Raw genomic sequence first — 19501 nt, 5'->3', positions numbered from 1 at the left:
CTCTTGGATTTTCCTTTGCCCTAGAAGTTCATTCCGATTGCCGCTCAAGCATTTTGGAGCTTCAAAATCAAATGGGGTTTGCCCAAACATTCGATTTTCTCGGTAAAGTCTTCGTTTTTCGCTTCTTCTCACTCTCTACTTGTCACTGCTGTGGCCAGGTTAAGAGTTCTTGAATTCTATTACTTACTCTTGTTCACATTCCAAACCTGAGTTTAATTGACACTTTCTTGAGTTTATGTTCACATCATGTCTAACAACAATACCAACTCCTCGAATGCTCCTAATCCTAACCCCCAACATTTCTTGCAAAACAATGGTGTGGGAATGCCACCCCAGCCACAGTTAGGTGCAGGCCAAAACTTGATGCCCCCTTTTATGCAGCCTCACATGAATGCAGCACCTTTCATGAATGCTGCAAATCACAATCATTTTCCCTTGCATAGGCCTCATATGGGTCATCAACAGGGTCAACCCCATGTGGTGGGGGGTTTAGGTCCCCAAAACAGTGTTGTTGGCAATGCCAATTACAACAATCCAATGTTTCCTGTTCAGGGACAAGTCATGCAGAATCAAGCTCAACTCAATTTGTCTCCACTCCAGGGACAATTTTTAGCACAAAGTATTCTCAACATGCTTCAGCAACCTAACATGAATATGAGTATGAGTATGCCAAATGGCCAGTTTTGTGGCCCTTATCCTATGCAGAATATGAATCAGCAGTTACCTATGCAAATGTCAAACCCTCCTCAAGGGGTTCCGTATGGTATGCATCCCAGTTCCCGCCCCGTGTTTAGGTTTCCAAACCAAGTGCCTCAGGCTATGGTCCCCCAGAATTCAATGTTTTCCACAAATCCCCAGTTAGGTTTTGTTCCTGGAAATCAGGTCCGCCCGCAGATTGACCCAAACGAGAAAATCCTGGCTCCGCCAAATGCAAATGCAAATGCTTTTGTATCATCATCACCTTTTCCATCTCAGCAATTACAAGGAAATACTTCTGGATCAGTTAATCCTAATTTGGCTCACACAAATAACTCTCAACCTCCTGCATTTATGAAACAGGTACTTAAAACTGAAGTGTTTCTGTCTTTTCAATGTGTATTAGCGGAATTTGTTATTCTATTCTACTACATGTAGATACTATTATATAAGATGCTCTGGCTATTATATTTACTGCAAATCCCATTAATTGCTGCAGGAAACTCCTAATAGCAATATTAAAACTAATGTTCCAAACTCTAACTGGAAGGGATCACCAAGCAAAAACTTAAAAAATAAACCAAATCGAGGCAGGTTTCAAGGAGGGTATGTTATTTTTTTCTCTCTATTGTTATTCTTGCTTTGTTGGGTTAACGATTGATCACTTACCTGTTTTTCCTGGGAGTTACAATTGTTGTCCTGTTCCTTTAGATTCCAGAAGTCAAAATTTCATGATGTCAACAATGGAAAGAGGGGAAGTGGGTTTCCTAAAGAACATAATGGCAAAGGTTTGAACTTTTCTTACTTGTTACCACAACAAAAACATTTTTTTTCTGTGGTTAGACTAATGCTTGTGGCGAAAGCAGGGCCTAACAGTGGGAGGGCAGGACACTATGGTTTAAAACCAAAGGAACTTAAGCAGCAACCAGAAAGGTAGCTTCTGCTTGACTTTCTGATCCCTTCTTATCTGGTCCCAGTCTATTGCCTGCTAGCAGTCCTTACACTCAACTTTTAATTGTCTTTGTTTCATAATGATAACGTGTAACAGGATGCTAACTAAGTAATCCTTTGTTTATTGGCTGCTTCCTGGAAATGAAGGCTATTTTAAATTTCTGTTTCTAGAGTCTTAAAAAAATGATGCTAGTAGACATCATCTGAATTTAATATTTTCTTTAAAATTTGAGAATGTTACTTGAATAAAGAGGATGTACATCAGAAAGGTAAAATAATTTTTGTATATATTTTTTGCCGCTCTGTTAGAAGTTTAGGCATATTATCCTCAATTCTGTGCCCAAATTTTAAGTTTTCTAGACTGCCATTAGTCACTACATATTGGAAATAGGGAATAAGTCTATTCTGTATTTTACCCAGATTTGTAACCAGCTTTCAGAAATTCAATAATTTACTCAACTAAATTTTAGCTAAAGCTAGTGTAGCAATGTAAAAAGACTTGACATATAAGCTTGTGGTATAGGAAACTATTTGAGTTCATTTGAATTTTGAACTATGAGATCAAGCAAGGTAGTAAAAAAACATCTGAGTTGGAAAATACTGTAACATAATGGTTACCATCAGGGCATGTTAAAGATCCAAAATTGTATCCACCAGTGGCCTCCTTGCCATAGAATGAGACTTTATAGGTCATTCTTTGAACACCCTCTGAAATCACAAGTTTATTGGGGATGACCTTCACAACCAATCCCTCAGGTGCACACACTTTTACAGTGTATGTGGCATTAAGGGATCCAACATTGGTAACTGTTCTTGTGAGAACCTTTTTGCTTTCTCTTGCCTTTTAAGTGTTCTTATTGAGATTGATGGGTATTTGATGTTGGAGAAAAGGCCTTCAGAGGAGTTCCTTGGGCAGTTAAAATTAGTCATAGGCATTGATCTTATATTTTTTTTATTGAATAGCCATAATAACAAAGGAATCTGATATAGTCTTCCACATATGTTTCAAAGACTAAGCCAGGGTTGAGAGCTCAGAGTGGATTAATTTCCTCAACTCCCATTTCACGTGAGTTGACAAAAAGTAGTTTGAGCTGTTAGTAAGAGGTTTTCTCAAGTTTTTTTAGTTTGTAGCTGAAGAATGGAAGAGGAAGAGAACAACATAAGTGTCACTTCTCTCTTTCTATCACACATATCCTTAAAAGACTAGAAAAAAGGTGTTTGGTCTAGAGCCTGTTGTCATCAATGCTGGTTTGATTTGGTCATTGAAGGACTCCATTTTTCATGTCTGATTTAATGAGTGCCACTGCAGCTGTCACATGTGGGCAAGCCATAGATGCAGCAGATTTTATGCCAAACAAGGATGGCTTTTTTCCAATGGGAACACTTCCTGGTTCACTACTTTTAGGAATCATGGCAGCCAAAATGCCAGTTCCTGGCACCATCACATCCTGCTGGACAACAAATTTGCCATAATGTGAAAGAAACATTGAGTGCATCGTTCTCAAGATGCTTATGTGATTCAAGTTCATGGATAAATGAAAACAGCATGTAGCAACATAGGGCATAAAAATACCTTGAGAATGTTTCCTGTTAGGCTTGAAGGACTCAGGATGAGAAAGATGCAACAATTGTTGAAGGCTTATATCTAGTAATTTCTATTGGAAGAGTTGTTGCAATTGGGTTTTTGTAATGGAGGCATGATAGACTGAGCTACAGCTAGCATATTATTTTTCAACTTTTACATTCGTCATGAACATGAATGTGTTTTGTGTGTCTGTGTGTAATTATTATTTGAGTCAATTTGAATTTTAAACTATGAGATCAAGCACGTGTTAGTTAAAAAACATCTGTGATTCTATATAATTAAAACACCCTGCCTCTCTTCAACAATTGAGTCAATAAGGTTGTGACCTTTCACAATTTTGGTGCCAAAACGTGCAATTTTTCGTTCAAATAAATATCTTCCAGAATCCAGATAACTAAATGAAAACTTAGATTTCTTTTTGGTGTTATTTTTAGAAATTATGTATGCTTTCTTGTAGAATTTTTGTTTCGCCTTTTCTCTATTGAATTACATTTCTTAATCTTTTAATTTCACAGCTTATTCTTTTATACTGAAAACATCTTAACTCTAACCCTGATTTTGTGTGTGATTGTTATTATTTCATTTCTTGAATGGTTAGATCCTTGTCCGCGACTTACACTGTACAAGAAATCCAACAGTGGCGTGAAGCACGGAAAAAGAATCACCCTTTTAATAACAACATTCAGAAGGTTTTATACAAACTGATCTACCTACTGCTTGTGCTTATCAGATCAGATGTTATTTTTGTCTAATAACCAATTCCTGAATCACTACCTACAGAAGCACAGTGAATGCCCAAAAGACAGCAAGGCCATTAATAGGGAGGTCTTACAAAGAGAGGTATTCTTATTAGAGGGATGCTATTAGCATATAATACCTCCCAATATAATTTTTATATTACCAAATTTAATTTTGTTGTTCTATAAAGAGCTATGCAAATACTATTATTTTAGCATGAAATATAAGTGCTGACAAATAAAAGTTTATTTGACTCGGCAAATAGTATTCCAAATCATTGATGTAGTGTATATACTTTGTCTTTGCAGCTCAAGGAGGTGTTAGCAAAGCAGGCTGAATTGGGAGTTGAAGTTGCTGAAATACCATCATACTACCTGAAGAATTCTGACAATCAAGGTCTTCAGAGTGAAGCGAAAAACAAATATACTGACAAAAGAAAATTCCAAAACAAGTTCAACAAGAAATCAGACAGAAAAGGTCGGTTCGCCGAGAAGCAGAAGTTTGCTGACAAAGATTTTTCAGAAAGCCCCTCTTTGAAGAAGAGGAAGCCAACATTATTGCAGAAACTTTTGAGTTCAGACGTAAAGAGGGATAAGAGCCACCTGCTTCAAGTTTTAAGGTTCATGGTAATGAATTCTTTCTTCAGACATATTCCTGATAAGGCGCTGAGATATCCGTCGGTTGAGGTTAAAGAAAAAGGGTCTGAAGTTTCTGGTGAAAAAAAACACTTGCACACTGGAAAAGATGTTCTTAACCGAGGGAGTGAGGAAACAGTTCAAAAAATTGTGATCTTCAATAATGATAATGGTCATGATTGTGATGATGACGAGAATGACTCTATTGTTGATAATAATCTTCATAAAGATCCTTCTTCCTTGGTTAAAAGACAGTGTGATGGTGGAGAAGGAATTAAGAAATCTGATGAAGAGGAGGGAGAAATTTTAGAATGAAATTCCAAGGTTGCTCTCTCTATTTTTGCAGCAAAATTTTTGAACTCTGATGGTAACATTTTCTGTTAAATCAATTTTGTTTCTATCGTTGTTTTACCAATATGCATACAATGTTACAGTAAATATGTTTTCGCAGCAATGCTTTTGAATACTAACTAATAGTTGCACTATACTTGAGCACATACATATGATGTTTGACGCTGTCACATACACATAACTCATTGTTATATTAGGACTTCTCTTAGCACATGCATTTGCCACTTATTAAACATGCGTATGGGTTTTTCCTATTTGCACATTTGATTGAATTTTTCACATCCATATTTTTAAAATATGTTTAAATATTTTTTTAGTCCTTGTTTTGCAATTTTTTTTTCTGTATTAGTCTTTCTAAAATATATTTATTTTGTTTTTCGTTATTAAAATATTTTAGATGTTTTTTTACTGTTTAAAATATATTTTTTTCTATTTAAACTGTTATCTTAAACGTTTTACTTTAACAAGAAAAATAAAAATAAACACATTTTATAAAGATTAAAAAAAATATTGCAATGACGAACCATTTTTTTCTGTGACTGTTTTTTTCATCACATGGTTTCTAGCCCATTTTTATGGACCATACAAGAGTTTAACTCAACGCACGAACATTGTTGCCAAGTCCAACTTTCCAAAAAACATAACAGCCTAAAACAACAGGAACCAAGAAGCAGGCCATGTCCACTCTCATGAACCTATTGTTCGTGGCAATTACTAAGTAACCCCATTTTTTGCTTGGTAAACCCCAAAATGCCTAATATTTCCTTTTTACCCTTCCTCTTCCAAGCTGCATCTCCCTCAAACCTCCATGACCACCATGACCAAACTTCACCCAACCACCAAACACCACTGCTGCACTCAAACACCACTACTGCAACCACCCAATGCCACCATCGTGCCACCACCCAACCACCACCACCATGACCACTTGACCCACAAACCTTTACGCTTCGCATTGCACCACTTCCATATAGTTATGGATTGCTCAATCTATAATATATTTTGTATTTTGTATTATGAATTACTCAATCCAAACTATATGAGAGTGGAGCGACACAATGTGTGGAGGTTTGTGGGTTGCATCGCGATGGAGGGTGGGGACGCAATAGGTTTGGTTTGATGTGGAGGTGACATTGGGTGGTTGCGGGGTGCAGCGCTGTTATTGGGTGGAGGTGGGGTATGAAGGTCATGGAGGTTTGGGGCAGAGGTGACTAGGCTTTGCTCGGAAGAAAAAGGGTAAAAATGAAATATTAGGAATTTTGGGGTGCATCAAACAAAAAATGGAATATATTAAGAAATTTCCTTGTCACGTGGGGGAACATTTTCTTGCAACCCTCATTCCCTTAGTGGGCCTTCTCACACGTGAGAGCCCATGCTATCATCCATTTGACCTAGCAAGCACACACATGACACTGTTCCCAGCCAGGTCCACTCACATTGCCCTATTGTTACGCGGGAAAACACACGTGCGAGCCCATGTCACCCATTTGACCTACGGATTAAACTAGGGTTTCCCCTTTTTTTCCACTATATAACCCACACCCTTACGTGCGTGCCGTGCGGTGCAGCCCCTTCTGCCCTCCCCAGCCATTAACTGAAAAAAAAAACCAAAAAACCAAAAATACTACAATTTTTTTTCAGTTTCTCCGCCGCCGCACAACCACCACCTCCTCCGTTCGGATCTCCGGCGGACCTACTATCCCTACTACTACTCTACTCTGTTTACACGGAAGAACAAAAAACTATCCCCCTCCCCCAAAAAAAACCCCAAAGCGGCTCGGTTAGGGTTTAGTTTTGTACCATTTCGTGTAATCTAATTTTTCATCCGTAAAAATCTAATTTTGAGGCGGCGAGATGGCGGAGATTCAGGTGCAGCATCAGAGTCCGGTGTCGGCGGCTCCTCCTCCAAACGGCGGCGTGGCGAACGCCCCGAACAACGCAAACCAGTTCGTGACGACGTCGTTGTACGTTGGCGATCTAGACCAGAATGTCAACGACTCGCAGCTCTACGATCTGTTCAACCAGGTCGGCCAAGTCGTTTCGGTGCGCGTCTGCAGGGACCTTACTACGCGTCGTTCACTCGGTTACGGCTACGTTAATTTCAGTAACCCTCAGGATGGTAAAACATAAAACAAAATTCCTCTGTTTTGTGTGAAAATGAAAATCGTGGAAATTTTGGTTAATTGTTTGGTTTTTTGTGTGTTGGATTTTCAGCGGCGAGGGCATTGGATGTGCTGAATTTCACTCCACTTAACAACAGATCTATTAGGATCATGTATTCTCATCGAGATCCTAGTCTTAGGAAGAGTGGTACTGCGAATATTTTTATCAAGGTGCGCACTTTTTGTTGTATTTTTACGTTGAAAAAGAAAAATGACTACTTGATGGTGTGAATTGTCGACTTAGTTGATGGAATTCGTCAATAAACTTGTTTGTGTTCGCTTCTTAGTCCTTAAATTTGCCCAATTTGTAATTTGTAATAAGCTAGAAGGACTAAAGTTTTAAATTTAGGGATGTTTTGCCTATTTTGATAACATTAGCTCTTATGGCATATAACTAAGACCAACTAAAAGTAGAAAGTATTTATTGGGAAAGTAAAAATTTATTACATTTTTCTATTTTCAACGTAATAAAATGGTTTCTTTATTATTTTTCTAATAATAATCTTTTTTATTTAATTGCTTAAAAGTCAGACGTAAGGATGAGGTTAACAATGAAGAAACCTGTATTTTAATTTAGCTTAATTGGAAAGTAGTTCTATGACTAAGGGTGGTGGGTCTTTTGTTTTAAGAAAAGTGAAAGTATAAAATTCAAATAGAAACCAATAAAAAGTTTTGATTTCTATATAAAATTTTTAGATCAGGAAACAGTGAAAACAAGGTGGCATTTTTGTAAACCTAAAACGAACAATAAACCAATCAATCCTTTAGTTTTCTATTTGCTTATTTTTTTTAGAGTAGTGGCTAGGCAATGAAGTTCTTTTTTGTTGTTGCCTGTTGTTTATATAGAATCTCATGTTTCTAATGATATTGGTGGTGCAGAATTTGGATAAGGCTATTGACCACAAGGCCTTACATGATACTTTTTCTTCTTTTGGACTCATTCTTTCTTGCAAAATAGCAACTGATGCTTCTGGCCTGTCTAAGGGCTATGGTTTTGTTCAATTTGACAATGAAGAGGCTGCACAGAATGCTATTGACAAGTTAAATGGCATGCTGATCAATGATAAGCAGGTCTATGTAGGCCATTTCCTGCGAAAGCAAGATAGAGAGAATGCTCTCAGCAAGACAAAATTTAATAATGTCTATGTGAAAAACTTATCAGAGTCAACCACGGATGAAGAGTTGATGATAAATTTTGGAGAATATGGTACCATTACTAGTGCTTTAATAATGAGAGATGCTGATGGTAAATCAAGGTGTTTTGGCTTTGTCAATTTTGAAAACCCAGACGATGCTGCCAAAGCTGTTGAGGGACTTAATGGGAAGAAATTTGATGATAAGGAATGGTATGTTGGAAAAGCCCAGAAAAAATCTGAGCGTGAACAAGAACTGAAAGGACGATTTGAGCAGAGCATAAAGGAAGCTGCTGACAAATATCCAGGTTTGAACTTGTATCTCAAGAACTTGGATGATACAATCAGTGATGAAAAACTTAAGGAAATGTTCGCCGAGTATGGTACAATAACTTCTTGCAAGGTGTGTAAATGTCATTTCTTTGCTGGTATGTTATGGTCAGGTCTTTTTCATTGTTAGCAGATTTAAGCAATGCATATCATATCTCACCTATTCTGTAGGTTATGCGAGACCCCACTGGAATCAGCAGAGGATCAGGATTTGTTGCATTTTCAACTCCTGAGGAAGCAACTCGAGCTGTATGTAACTCCGTAAACCATAAATATACTAATGTGCTAATATTAATTTGTTTTGCTAAAGAACCTTAGTTTTCATTTACATATCTGTTGGTATTTGTAGCTTGGTGAGATGAATGGTAAAATGTTTGCTGGAAAACCTCTGTATGTTGCCCTTGCACAGAGAAAAGAAGAGAGAAGAGCAAGGTTACAGGTAATCCTGTAGTAACAATGGCTCAACTGTTTATTTTGTGCTGTATTTGTACACTGATAAGTTTGAAGTTTCTAGCACAGAAATGCCTGCATTTAGTCCATGAATGATAGTTATTTGGTATGTTTATTTGCCTGTTTTAGTTTAATAAACTTAATTTTCTCAAAAATATTTCCTATGTCTGTTTATTAGCAAAAGTTGTGTATTGAAAACCTGAAATTTTGTTACTTTGAAGAATAGACACAATATACAATACCATATATTGATTGGGGTAGGTGATGGTGTTGAGGGGCCTAATCTTAGGTGCTAAGGTTAGGTGAGAGATGGATGGAGCCAGCAGATCCCTCTTGTTGACTGAGGCCCTGCTCCTTCAGTTGGGTGTACACCATGCAGACCTTTAGGGTATTCTTTCCATTTTCCCCTCATATGTGAGGTGTTCCACTTAAGTTCTCGGTGGCTGGTATGCCTCGCCCATGTTATCATCAGTTTTCATTGTAAATGTCTCAAAATTAGAATCACTGCCAAGGCAGGAAATATATTAAGTCACTGCTAAGTGCTAAGTCAAGTAAGCGTTGTTTTACATTTTTTAATTCTTCTATTCTTTATCTGTAACAATTAAATACCTTTTTTTAATTCTGCTGCACCACCTACATGTCTATTTTCAATGTTGCCCTTTTAAATAGGCTTTATATCCTACCTTATGCCTACTATACTATCATCTGTGTCTTTAACCTAATTACATGTTTTGTGGTCATCTATAGAAACTAGTTTTGTATGCTTTTTTTCTGCCTGTTATACATTTGCTGCAATATCATGCTTTATCACTTAACAATTAAGATTATATTTATCTTGTACATGTTTTGACTCCTCATTATTCGTTGGTGAGGCATGTGCTTTTTGGTGCTTCTATTGGCATCTCTTTTTGACCACCATGGATATGAAATCATATGATATGAACAGGGATATGAAACTTTTTAACACAGAATATAAAGTGGCTGGCATAGCTTTGCAGCAATTCATGGGTGTTGTATAGCAACTGTAATGAGAATTACTGTAGGTTGGGCAAATTAAAATGTAATTAGAATTCACCATTATTACCGCTTTCTTGCAGGCACAATTTTCACAGATGAGGCCTGTTGCAATAACGCCTTCTGTTGCGCCCCGTATGCCTCTCTACCCTCCTGGTGCTCCTGGTCTTGGACAACAATTTTTGTATGGGCAAGGACCCCCAGCCATGATGCCTCCACAAGTAATTAATTATTAGCCAGTTGTTTACCTCTTTAACTTCTATTTTTGTTGCTATCATGCATTATATGTGGAAAAACATTTCAAAAGTCAAGTTCAACTTTAGCTTTTCAGTTATTTACATTGCTGTTGGTCTAAACTTGTGCTTCTCAGCAATGGTGTTTCTCTTTGTATTCTACTCTTCCACATAGGCTACATGTGTGTTATGCTACTGACCATCATGCCATGGACATTATATTTTCATGTTAGGCTTATTTTGTTCAATTTATTAGTTTAGATGGAGAAATAACTGTAATCATCCCTCAAATGCAGGCTGGATTTGGTTACCAGCAGCAACTAGTTCCGGGAATGAGACCTGGTGGTGGTCCCATGCCAAGCTTCTTTGTTCCCATGGTTCAGCAGGGCCAACAAGGGCAGCGCCCAGTGGGCCGCCGAGGAACAGGTCCTGTGCAACAACCCCAGCAGCCAATGCCAATGATGCAGCAGCAGGTCTGCTCTTGCACTAAGTTTTCAATATTTTTGTTTGTCTCTTACATTACTTATATGCATGCCTGATGGTGAGATACTTTCTTATTTGTGTGTCAGATGCTTCCAAGGGGACGTGTCTATCGTTACCCTCCTGGCCGCAACATGCAAGATGTCCCACTTCAAGTTGCAGCTGGTGGAATGCTGTCAGTCCCTTATGACATGGGAGGTCTGCCAATGCGCGATGCTGTGGGACAGCCAATGCCCATTCAAGCTTTGGCTACAGCCCTCGCAAATGCTCCACCAGAACAGCAGAGGACTGTAAGTAACATTTCCTGCAATTGTTTTTGGTACATTTTGGGTTGAGTACGCCCTGATTTGTGTTCTGTGTTATAATAATCCTGTATTGATTTTTTTTATCGTGAATGGTTTTGCTAGATGCTCGGTGAAGCTTTATACCCACTTGTGGATCAGCTGGAACATGATTCTGCTGCAAAGGTTACAGGCATGCTTCTGGAGATGGACCAGCCTGAAGTTTTACATCTGATTGAGTCACCAGATGCTCTGAAGGCAAAAGTTGCTGAAGCCATGGATGTGTTGAGAAATGTTGCTCAACAGCAAACCAACCCAGCTGATCAACTAGCCTCACTCTCTCTCAATGACAATCTTGTGTCTTAGATTCCGTTAGTCATTTGACAAGAATCTGTACACCAGTTATTTCTATCCCGTACGCTACCCACCAGTTTATTTCCAGTTGTCTTAGATGTTTTGTTTTAGTCAGAGTACTAAGGAAGTTTATGTTCTTGGTTGTTTTGGTTTCACCTTTTTTGTATCTGGATTGCTGTAGGATTAGCATAACCTGTTGGATTTATTAGATATGCATTTGTGGTTTGGATTATTTTCCTCCATTGTTCTATTATATTGTTCGTGTGAACTTCTTTAATTCGTTATTTGTTGCTAAGACATTTGTTTTTCCCGTTAACGTGAGCTTTGAATATTTGTGTTTGGGGCACGGAAGGTAAATGACATCTTATGGGTGGTAAATAGATGTTTAAAACAAATCTAGAAAATTATCGATGTAAGTAAATTCATCACCTTTAATTATTTAATTTGACTTTTGAAACTGAATTATTTTTTCCTTTTTATTTTTAATTTGGATAATCACTCTTCAATTGGTTTTTTTAAAGTAATTTTTGCTTATTGTAGTTTTTGATTTTTTAAAGATTTTTATTTAGTTCTTGCTATTAAGTATAGTATTTAATGACGAGTAATTGTGATGTTGATAATTTATGGATTTGTTATGTCATTAAGGAGTAAGATAGGTAAGTCGTGTAATTTTTGTTTGGATAAATCAAGATAGGCTTTTTGATTGTTTTGATGTTATACTTTAATGCATTGCTAAGGGTGTCATCCATAAATTAAGGCTTTGATTAGGGAAAAAAAGAAGAAAATCTAATTACCTTTAATCCATGAGTATTACTTAACGTGACACATTAACAATCCCTTAAATTAAGATTTTCTTATGTCAAGAACTAAAGTGATATAGATAGTTGAAAAGAGAAACCAAGTTGGATGGGATTGAATATTTTTTTCCTTATTAGAAAAATCTTTTTGGAAACTATGAACAGTTTGCTAAACATAAATTCTTGACTATTTAAGTTAAAAATTTACCATTTGTATTCTTTCTTATATGGACTAGAATTCTTCAAAACTCAAGTATTATTACCCAATTTTTCCGAGCTTAAAATTAAGTAGTTTTAGTACGTGAAAGCTTCACACTCCCAAAATCTTTTACTTTGTGTTTCGTTTTGCGTTTTGTTTTCCTATAATCACGTTAGGTTCAATGCTAACGGGAGCAATTTTCACGTTTTTTTTAATTGGACGTGAAAAACAGTCATACGCATGTTAAGGATGCTGAACAAAACTTGCTATTACTAATATCAAGGACCAAAAATAGCCTGGGCCATGATATTTAAAGACCAGAGTATACTGCATATACAATATCAAGGATCAATCTTAAGATTTACTCTTGTTAAACATTTCTCTTTCTATGTTGGACTTTTCCACACCTTGTCTGACACCCTTAATATATGGACCTTTTATGCAAAAATTATTAAAAGTAAATGTCGGATTAGTGCACTATTTTATATAAAAAGTTTTGTAATAATAAAATAAATATTTAAGCGTTTGCATAAATCTACAAAAGAAAAATGCTAGTCATGGTTTTTTTACAAATTATTTTTTTAAACATTTTTTTAGCATAAGAAAATTTAAAATAGTCTGCATTTTTTTAAAAATTATTTAGTTGCCTTAAAAGATTTTAAGAGTTTCATTTTGATATGTTGTTAGTATAATAATTTTTACAATGTCAACTAATTAAAATTTATTTTAGATATAACTTATAAATATTTATTGCAGAAGTCAATGATGTTATGATACATGATAATCCATAGTTAAGTGACAGTAAAACAATTTACACTATCATTATATTCTAATTATACTAAAAAATTTAGACATTTTCTAGTTGATAAAGTATTCTTTACTTAAGAAAAGAAGAAAATAGAAACAAATTAAAAAGGCATGTTTTCACTTTTCAACTAAGAAAAAATTTATTATAGGAACGTGTAATATTTCATTAATTAATATCATAGTAACAGTGAACGTGTACACAACTGATATATATATATATATATATATATATATATATATATATATATATATATATATATATATATATATATATATATATATTATTTTATTTTTATTTTCACTCTTAGTGATTTTACCTGGAAGATATGTTGTCTTGTCTCATACAAAAGGATAAAAATAACAATATTGTAGTTGATGGTTGATTATATATTCATATTTATTATTATATAATGTAATGTTTTTAAATTTGAAAGTTTAGGTAGATTTGTGAAAATTTTATAGTGACATGAACTATATATAATATTGGATAAAATGTGGTGAAAATATATTAATAATATTTATTTATATTTAATAGTATTTTAAAATATTTCTAAAGGCTTTTAACAATTTTTTTATCAAGTGTTAGGAAAAAAATATTAGTAAAAATCATGTGTGATTATATATTTTCAAATATTCATATATATATGTATGAGATTAAATTACTCTAAGAATAATTATTTATTCTTTATTCTCACAGTTCATTTTTAAAGTATAATGGTTAATCATATTTGTTAAATGACGTTTTATTGGTATGTTTAAAATATCCCAACTCTATTAATGTTTTCTTGCAATATTATCCGGGGAAACTAGAAAACTTGCTTAAACCCCAAAATCTGCATGTGTAGGCACTTAGAAATAAAGATAAATTTAATATACTTTCGTTAGAGATCACTTTTGGTGATTATACTTAATGAACATTTCAAAATGTTGATCTTCCTAATTTCCCTCCCTCCCAATAAGTCAAAATTCTAACGGTGACTTACCCCTTGGTGGCCCTACATGCACTGTGTGATAGAAAGATAGAAATTTGCATGTCAATGATGGAAAAATAAATTGACGCATGTACCTTCCATACTTTATGAAAGTTGGATTTATGATGGTGAGTGGAGTATCCAGTGTGAATACTGAATACTATTATTTAACATTTCGGCAGCAGGGAAAGTTATCAATAGGTAATTTTTTTTTAATTTATTAAATGAGAATAAATTTCAAATTAATATCCAAATAAGAATAAGTTATAGGATGTATTACACTCTTAATAATGAAGTCATAAAAAATGGAACGACTTTTTTTTTTCTTCCTAAAATCGTAAAAAAATCAATGACTTTTGAGTTTTTTTTTTAATTTTTATATGAAATTGTAAATTAGTTTATGACTTCAAAGTTTTTTTTTTTAAAAAAAATTATTTTGCTGAAGTCACAACTCAATTTACGAATTCAAAATCATCCTTATTTATTTTTAAGTATTAAATAAAAAAATTAAAAAAACTTTGATAACAAAAAAATATGACTTCAAAGTCACTCGAAAGGTTTTTATTTTTCTTATTTAATTTTATGACTTCAAAGTCATAAATTTAAATCTTATGTTTACCTTATTAAATATTAAATAAAACAAAATAAAAAATATTAAATAAAATTATAAATTAAAACTAAATTATTGTTTGTCGTTAATATTAAAATAATTTTATTAAATAAAATTAATTAATAATATTCTGAAATTATTAATTTACTTAATGATAACGGTAAAAGTTAAATAAAAAATATTTTTTAAAAATTTAATATTATTTAATAAATTTTAAGTTAGTATTATATGTTAATATGAGTAACAAAAATATTTAAAAAATTAAACAAGAAATTAAAAATTAAAATAATATAAAATTTTGAAAAGTAAATTACAAAAAATTATGACTTGTGAAATCATAAATTAATTTTCAACTTCTAATAAATATTTTTAAAAAAATTAAGAGATTTTGAAATCATAAAATAATTTAATACTTCACACTATTTTAGTAAAAAAAAAGTATAATTATTTACTACTTCGTCGGTAGAAGTCGTATGATATTCTATTACTTATTCTTATTTAAATATTAATTTAAAATTTATCCTCATTTTGATAAATTAAAAAAAAAAAATTAGCCCCTTTTGATAACTTTCCCTCGGCTACATCGAGGGCAATCCTATGCTTTTTTCAAATTGAAACAAATCCAAACCGTGAAAAGGGGTTGTATATAATGTTTTAAATTCTGATTACAGTTGTTGTGCCTTAGAAAACTTTTATATCGTGGGAAAATGCGACTCATGCGGCCGCAACTGCGGTTAGGATATTTTGACCTTACAGCTGCAATTGTAATTGTGAAACCCTATTTAAAATCATGAAGGTATCACACCCACAACGCTCAAGTCAACAAGGCAAAGAGAGACAATTAAGCAGGTTTGGTTAATTTTGGTCTCAAAGCGGGAAAACAGTACACATTTGTAGACAACTTTGTCTTTTGTTCTTTCCCCAACACAACCAAAGAAGAACAAAGTGATGAAAAAACTAAAGCACATACATTCCAATCAGCCTGAAGGGGTTCAGAAATCAGAAACAATTAAAAGCTTAAAATATTTCTCGTTAAATTGGTCAAACAATTAATTAAAACAAACCCCTTCGTCTGCCTTCCGGGTGCAACGGGAAAAGCTCCAGAGTTCTATGTTCCTCCTCTCTTTGGTCTTCCAAGTACTCAAATGCCCAGCTCCTACACTTCTTCAACGGGCTATCTTCCTCCTCTCTTTCTACTATTTCACCCTGCCCATTAATCAAAACATTAAAAACCATGTCATATAACATATATATACTACAATAATACATCCATGAACTAATTTTTCTTAATATTAATCTTCCAAACTCATGTACAATGATGATAATGAAATTTGAACCAAACAATTCTTGCAAACTACTTGATTCCTAGGCCAAACCTAGTAGTTTATATAATTGAATAGCGAGCTTTTTTTTTTAAGGTGTATTCAGGTATCTAGTTGAGAATTAAGGACTAATTAATCCCACAATAGGAGATTTATTTAAAGAGTTCATCATTAATTTCTCCTAAAAGATGTTATTTCATACACACAATACCCAGAGATCAAACCTTTTGATTACATATTTAAGAAACATAATTATCTGTCAATTATATCACAGTGTAATTGAATAGCTAGCTTGAGCCTAGAGTTTCGTTACACATTATGACAAGCTAAGACGTATATATATATACACACACATACCCGTTTTGTCGTGTCGAGAGTGGTTATTACACTACAACTAAAGGGGTGTGACACTATTGTGGTGGGAGTAGTACGAAGACTATGAGCAAGGCCTAGGTTGTTACGCTTCTGCTTCTGTCTCTCGCGTGCTTTGTGGTTTTGGAACCAGTAGAACACGTTCTTCCCTTCGATCTTGCCGTACTTGCTAAGCTGTGCCGTGATCTGCTCTATTTGTTGAGCATTCGGAGTTCGCATACCTCCTCTATACAGCATCTCCAATATCCCTATCTGTTCTTGCGTCGGATTCCACCGTGTCCCTCCTGGAATATGAGTTTCCACCTGTATCATGTAAAATTTATAATTAAACCTTTTTTTTTTGTTGTCCAGACCACAGGTTTCCTAAAAATAATATACTTTTGTATCATATATACGTGCACGTGAATTAATTGCCACCGGTATACTATTATATATAACATGGTGTATGAATATATATTATTTTAATTTGTAGGAATCCAAGATAAGTAGTGAGTGTTTATAATAATTTACGGATTCTACTCAACCAATTCAACTAAACTCCTTAGATATGTGATATATTATGGAACAAATTAAATTAAAGGGAATATCAATTTCTCATTAAGTAATTAGAATATAGAAGAGATTATTAATGGACCTGCCCATGAGGTGAAGATGGGTCTCTCTTATTATTATTATTATTATCATCGGAGGAGGATCCAATTCCAAGTTTTCTGGAGGCACTTTGAGGTTTGATGAAGCTCTTGAGGTCTAAGGTTGTAACAGGATGATGATGAGGTGGAGAAATGGTGTCGTCGGTGTTGGAAAGCTTGGGGGCAAGGGGGCGTAAGCGTTTGCATCCAAGTGTGAGGGAGGGTTCGTGCTCCCAGAATCCACGTGCGAACTGATGCACCTTCATGCTTAATTAATTAGTTACTTACTGTACTATATCATATATATGGTGGAGAACTTGATGATAGGTTGCTCGATGATTTTATAGAGAGGAATGATGATGATGATGGTGATGAAGGTAGTACAAGTAGAACAAACAGTGATTAAAGTGGACAAAGTGGGAAATGAGGTGTTGCCTGCAACAACCAAGACCAAATCATGAGGTGCAGTTGACTTGGGAATTTCCTACTGTATAATATTAAACTAAAAGGTGATTCAATTCTAATCAAAAGTAGAATTATTATTATTATTCTTTTTTTAAAAAAGGTAACTCACAGTAGGATTCATTTAGAGTTATAAAAAAAAATGTAGTATAATATGTGATGAATTTTAACTTAGAATTACTTGCTAATTAAGCTAGACTGATCAAATAATTCTGCATCAACTTATTCACATGTTTATGGATAATTATTTATGAATTTTATACGTACATATAATTTAGAGGGTGAATTCTGATACAACAGTACAGTTATGTCTTAGTGGCTAGTTAATCATGATCTCATGAATTTTTCGATTTAAATTCTGAAGCAGACATTTTACATATATAAGAGTAAGATTATATATAATTTTTTTGGGTCGATAGTAAGACTATATACAATATTAATGACCCCCTCTATATACCTTTGCATAACTAGAGCTTTTGGATATTGGGTATGTTAGGTTTTTTTTATACATATAACTTAAAAAAATATATTACAAAATTAAAGTAACAACTTTTGTTAGCTTCATTTTGTGTTCAAAGGAGATTTTCTATTTGATTATGAATGGAATGTCATATGAGAGAGGGCGTGTGTGTGGGGACATGAAACTGTGGATGGATATCATGGGGTGTGTACGTGGTATATATGATGTGAGTGTATGGTGTATGTTGGTGTGTGTTGGCCCGTCAAATCGGGTCATTTTTTTTTTCTTGCTTTCATGATAATTAAGGTGTCCTTTGCTTTTCGGTGGCTTCTGTGCCCCTCTCTCTTTCAAGGCGTTTGCTCATCAATTAAAGTGAGTGAGGAATGCAAAAAGATTCCTCCAATCCCAAAACTTGAAAATGAAAGTCCCCTTTGATCTCTCTCTGCTTTTCACGATGTATATAAATGGACCGGTGAGAGGTCGATTTGGATATGGACATTTATATATATGGTGAAGTGAACTGAATGCCGTCTCTGTCTCTTTGGAGTGGTGAACTAAAGAATGTTCAACACTCCAAGGAAACAAACTCATTCAACCGTATTTGAATTCTGAATGGCGATATTATCATTTAGGAAAGAAAAATATTTCTTCAATATAAAAATGAGTTAATAAAAATATTTCTTTATATTTTTTTATAACCAGAGGCTAGGGGTATATAGGATTTTATTAATTTGACATTCAATTAATTTCTCTCTCGTAGTTAATAACCATTTGATATATACTACATAAAATGGTATATACTTTGGATCGCGACTCCATTCCTAAGTTAGATATTGAATCCTAGCAAATTCTTACTTAAGGCCAAGGGATACAAATGCGAAACGGCTTATCCACTTTTGGGTTTCTTTATATTTTGAAATGATATATATCCGCTCCTTTCCTTTTGCTCCGATTCCCAATTACTACTATTTCATACTTCACATATATTCATGAATATATACCATATATAATATATAGGCCATGCAATGCATCCATATTTCGGCCTTAATATTTTTGCTTTCTTCAACTTTTTACCCTAATGTTGATTCTGTTGGTGTATTGTTATATTTTACATGTAGACTCTAGTGAAGTCAGTAATATTGCATGTTGCTGTTATAATAATAGGCAAGCAAAATACGTTGATGTGGGGCATGCATATGAACATTTACGGACATATATATTGTATAAGTTAAACATTTGAGGAGTGTGCAGTAATTATCTTTCCGTACGTGTAGGCTGTAGCTTATGATTGAGTCTTGAGCGCAGCTAGCAATTTGGCTATCACATAATATTTCTTTAAACCAAACGGAGATCGTGTGCGTCGGTAAATATTCTTCAGGTAATTCAGGTTACGTTCGAATATTATTACATTTGAATCCTTTATGATAAGTGTGAACAGAAATGGAGTAAAGTGAAAGAGTTCGATTAATAGGGTATAAC

At 34.3% G+C, this 19501-nt stretch overlaps 3 protein-coding genes across 3 annotated transcripts in view; 2 read left to right on the top strand and 1 right to left on the bottom strand.

Moving 5' to 3' along the window:
- Positions 1 to 5090, top strand: part of LOC114394196 — a 5153-nt gene extending 63 nt beyond the window's left edge. Inside the window, exons 1-7 of the mRNA XM_028355836.1 lie at positions 1 to 1059; positions 1196 to 1302; positions 1408 to 1484; positions 1563 to 1629; positions 3831 to 3921; positions 4013 to 4072; positions 4279 to 5090. The exon at positions 1 to 1059 is cut by the window's left edge and continues 63 nt beyond it. Of these exons, the coding sequence (XP_028211637.1) occupies positions 247 to 1059; positions 1196 to 1302; positions 1408 to 1484; positions 1563 to 1629; positions 3831 to 3921; positions 4013 to 4072; positions 4279 to 4920 (1857 nt within the window). The 5' untranslated portion in view covers positions 1 to 246 and the 3' untranslated portion in view covers positions 4921 to 5090. The remainder of the gene's footprint in view (positions 1060 to 1195; positions 1303 to 1407; positions 1485 to 1562; positions 1630 to 3830; positions 3922 to 4012; positions 4073 to 4278) is intronic.
- A 1409-nt stretch (positions 5091 to 6499) lies between these two features.
- On the top strand, positions 6500 to 11670 carry LOC114394152 (polyadenylate-binding protein 2-like). The gene is made up of 9 exons (XM_028355768.1): positions 6500 to 7075; positions 7171 to 7289; positions 7998 to 8654; positions 8753 to 8830; positions 8931 to 9020; positions 10129 to 10266; positions 10575 to 10751; positions 10848 to 11048; positions 11166 to 11670. The coding sequence occupies exons 1-9, from the start codon at positions 6811 to 6813 to the stop codon at positions 11403 to 11405; spliced, it is 1965 nt and encodes a 654-aa protein (XP_028211569.1). The 5' UTR covers positions 6500 to 6810; the 3' UTR covers positions 11406 to 11670.
- Positions 11671 to 15610: 3940 nt separating this feature from the next.
- LOC114393104 (WUSCHEL-related homeobox 4-like) lies at positions 15611 to 17400 on the bottom strand. The gene is made up of 3 exons (XM_028354365.1): positions 17106 to 17400; positions 16457 to 16774; positions 15611 to 15983 (listed from the first exon to the last, which is right to left on the bottom strand). The coding sequence occupies exons 1-3, from the start codon at positions 17364 to 17366 to the stop codon at positions 15831 to 15833; spliced, it is 732 nt and encodes a 243-aa protein (XP_028210166.1). The 5' UTR covers positions 17367 to 17400; the 3' UTR covers positions 15611 to 15830.
- Positions 17401 to 19501: the final 2101 nt, after the last annotated feature.

This window comes from Glycine soja, chromosome 17 (assembly GCF_004193775.1).
Source record: "Glycine soja cultivar W05 chromosome 17, ASM419377v2, whole genome shotgun sequence".
In the NCBI taxonomy this organism is placed as follows: domain Eukaryota; kingdom Viridiplantae; phylum Streptophyta; class Magnoliopsida; order Fabales; family Fabaceae; genus Glycine; species Glycine soja.
Note: the sequence above shows the minus strand (reverse complement) of the source record. Positions and strands in the feature narration are given on the sequence as shown.

Coding starts and splice junctions, on each gene's coding strand:
- LOC114394152 (XM_028355768.1), top strand. CDS start 6,811: ATGGCGGAGATTCAGGTGCAGCATCAGAGTCCGGTGTCGGCGGCTCCT. Junction 10,267..10,574: donor CAGCCATGATGCCTCCACAA/GTAATTAATTAT, acceptor CCTCAAATGCAG/GCTGGATTTGGTTACCAGCA. Junction 10,752..10,847: donor TGCCAATGATGCAGCAGCAG/GTCTGCTCTTGC, acceptor TTTGTGTGTCAG/ATGCTTCCAAGGGGACGTGT.
- LOC114393104 (XM_028354365.1), bottom strand. CDS start 17,366: ATGAAGGTGCATCAGTTCGCACGTGGATTCTGGGAGCACGAACCCTCC. Junction 16,775..17,105: donor CATCTTCACCTCATGGGCAG/GTCCATTAATAA, acceptor TACATGATACAG/GTGGAAACTCATATTCCAGG. Junction 15,984..16,456: donor CTCTCGACACGACAAAACGG/GTATGTGTGTGT, acceptor ATTAATGGGCAG/GGTGAAATAGTAGAAAGAGA.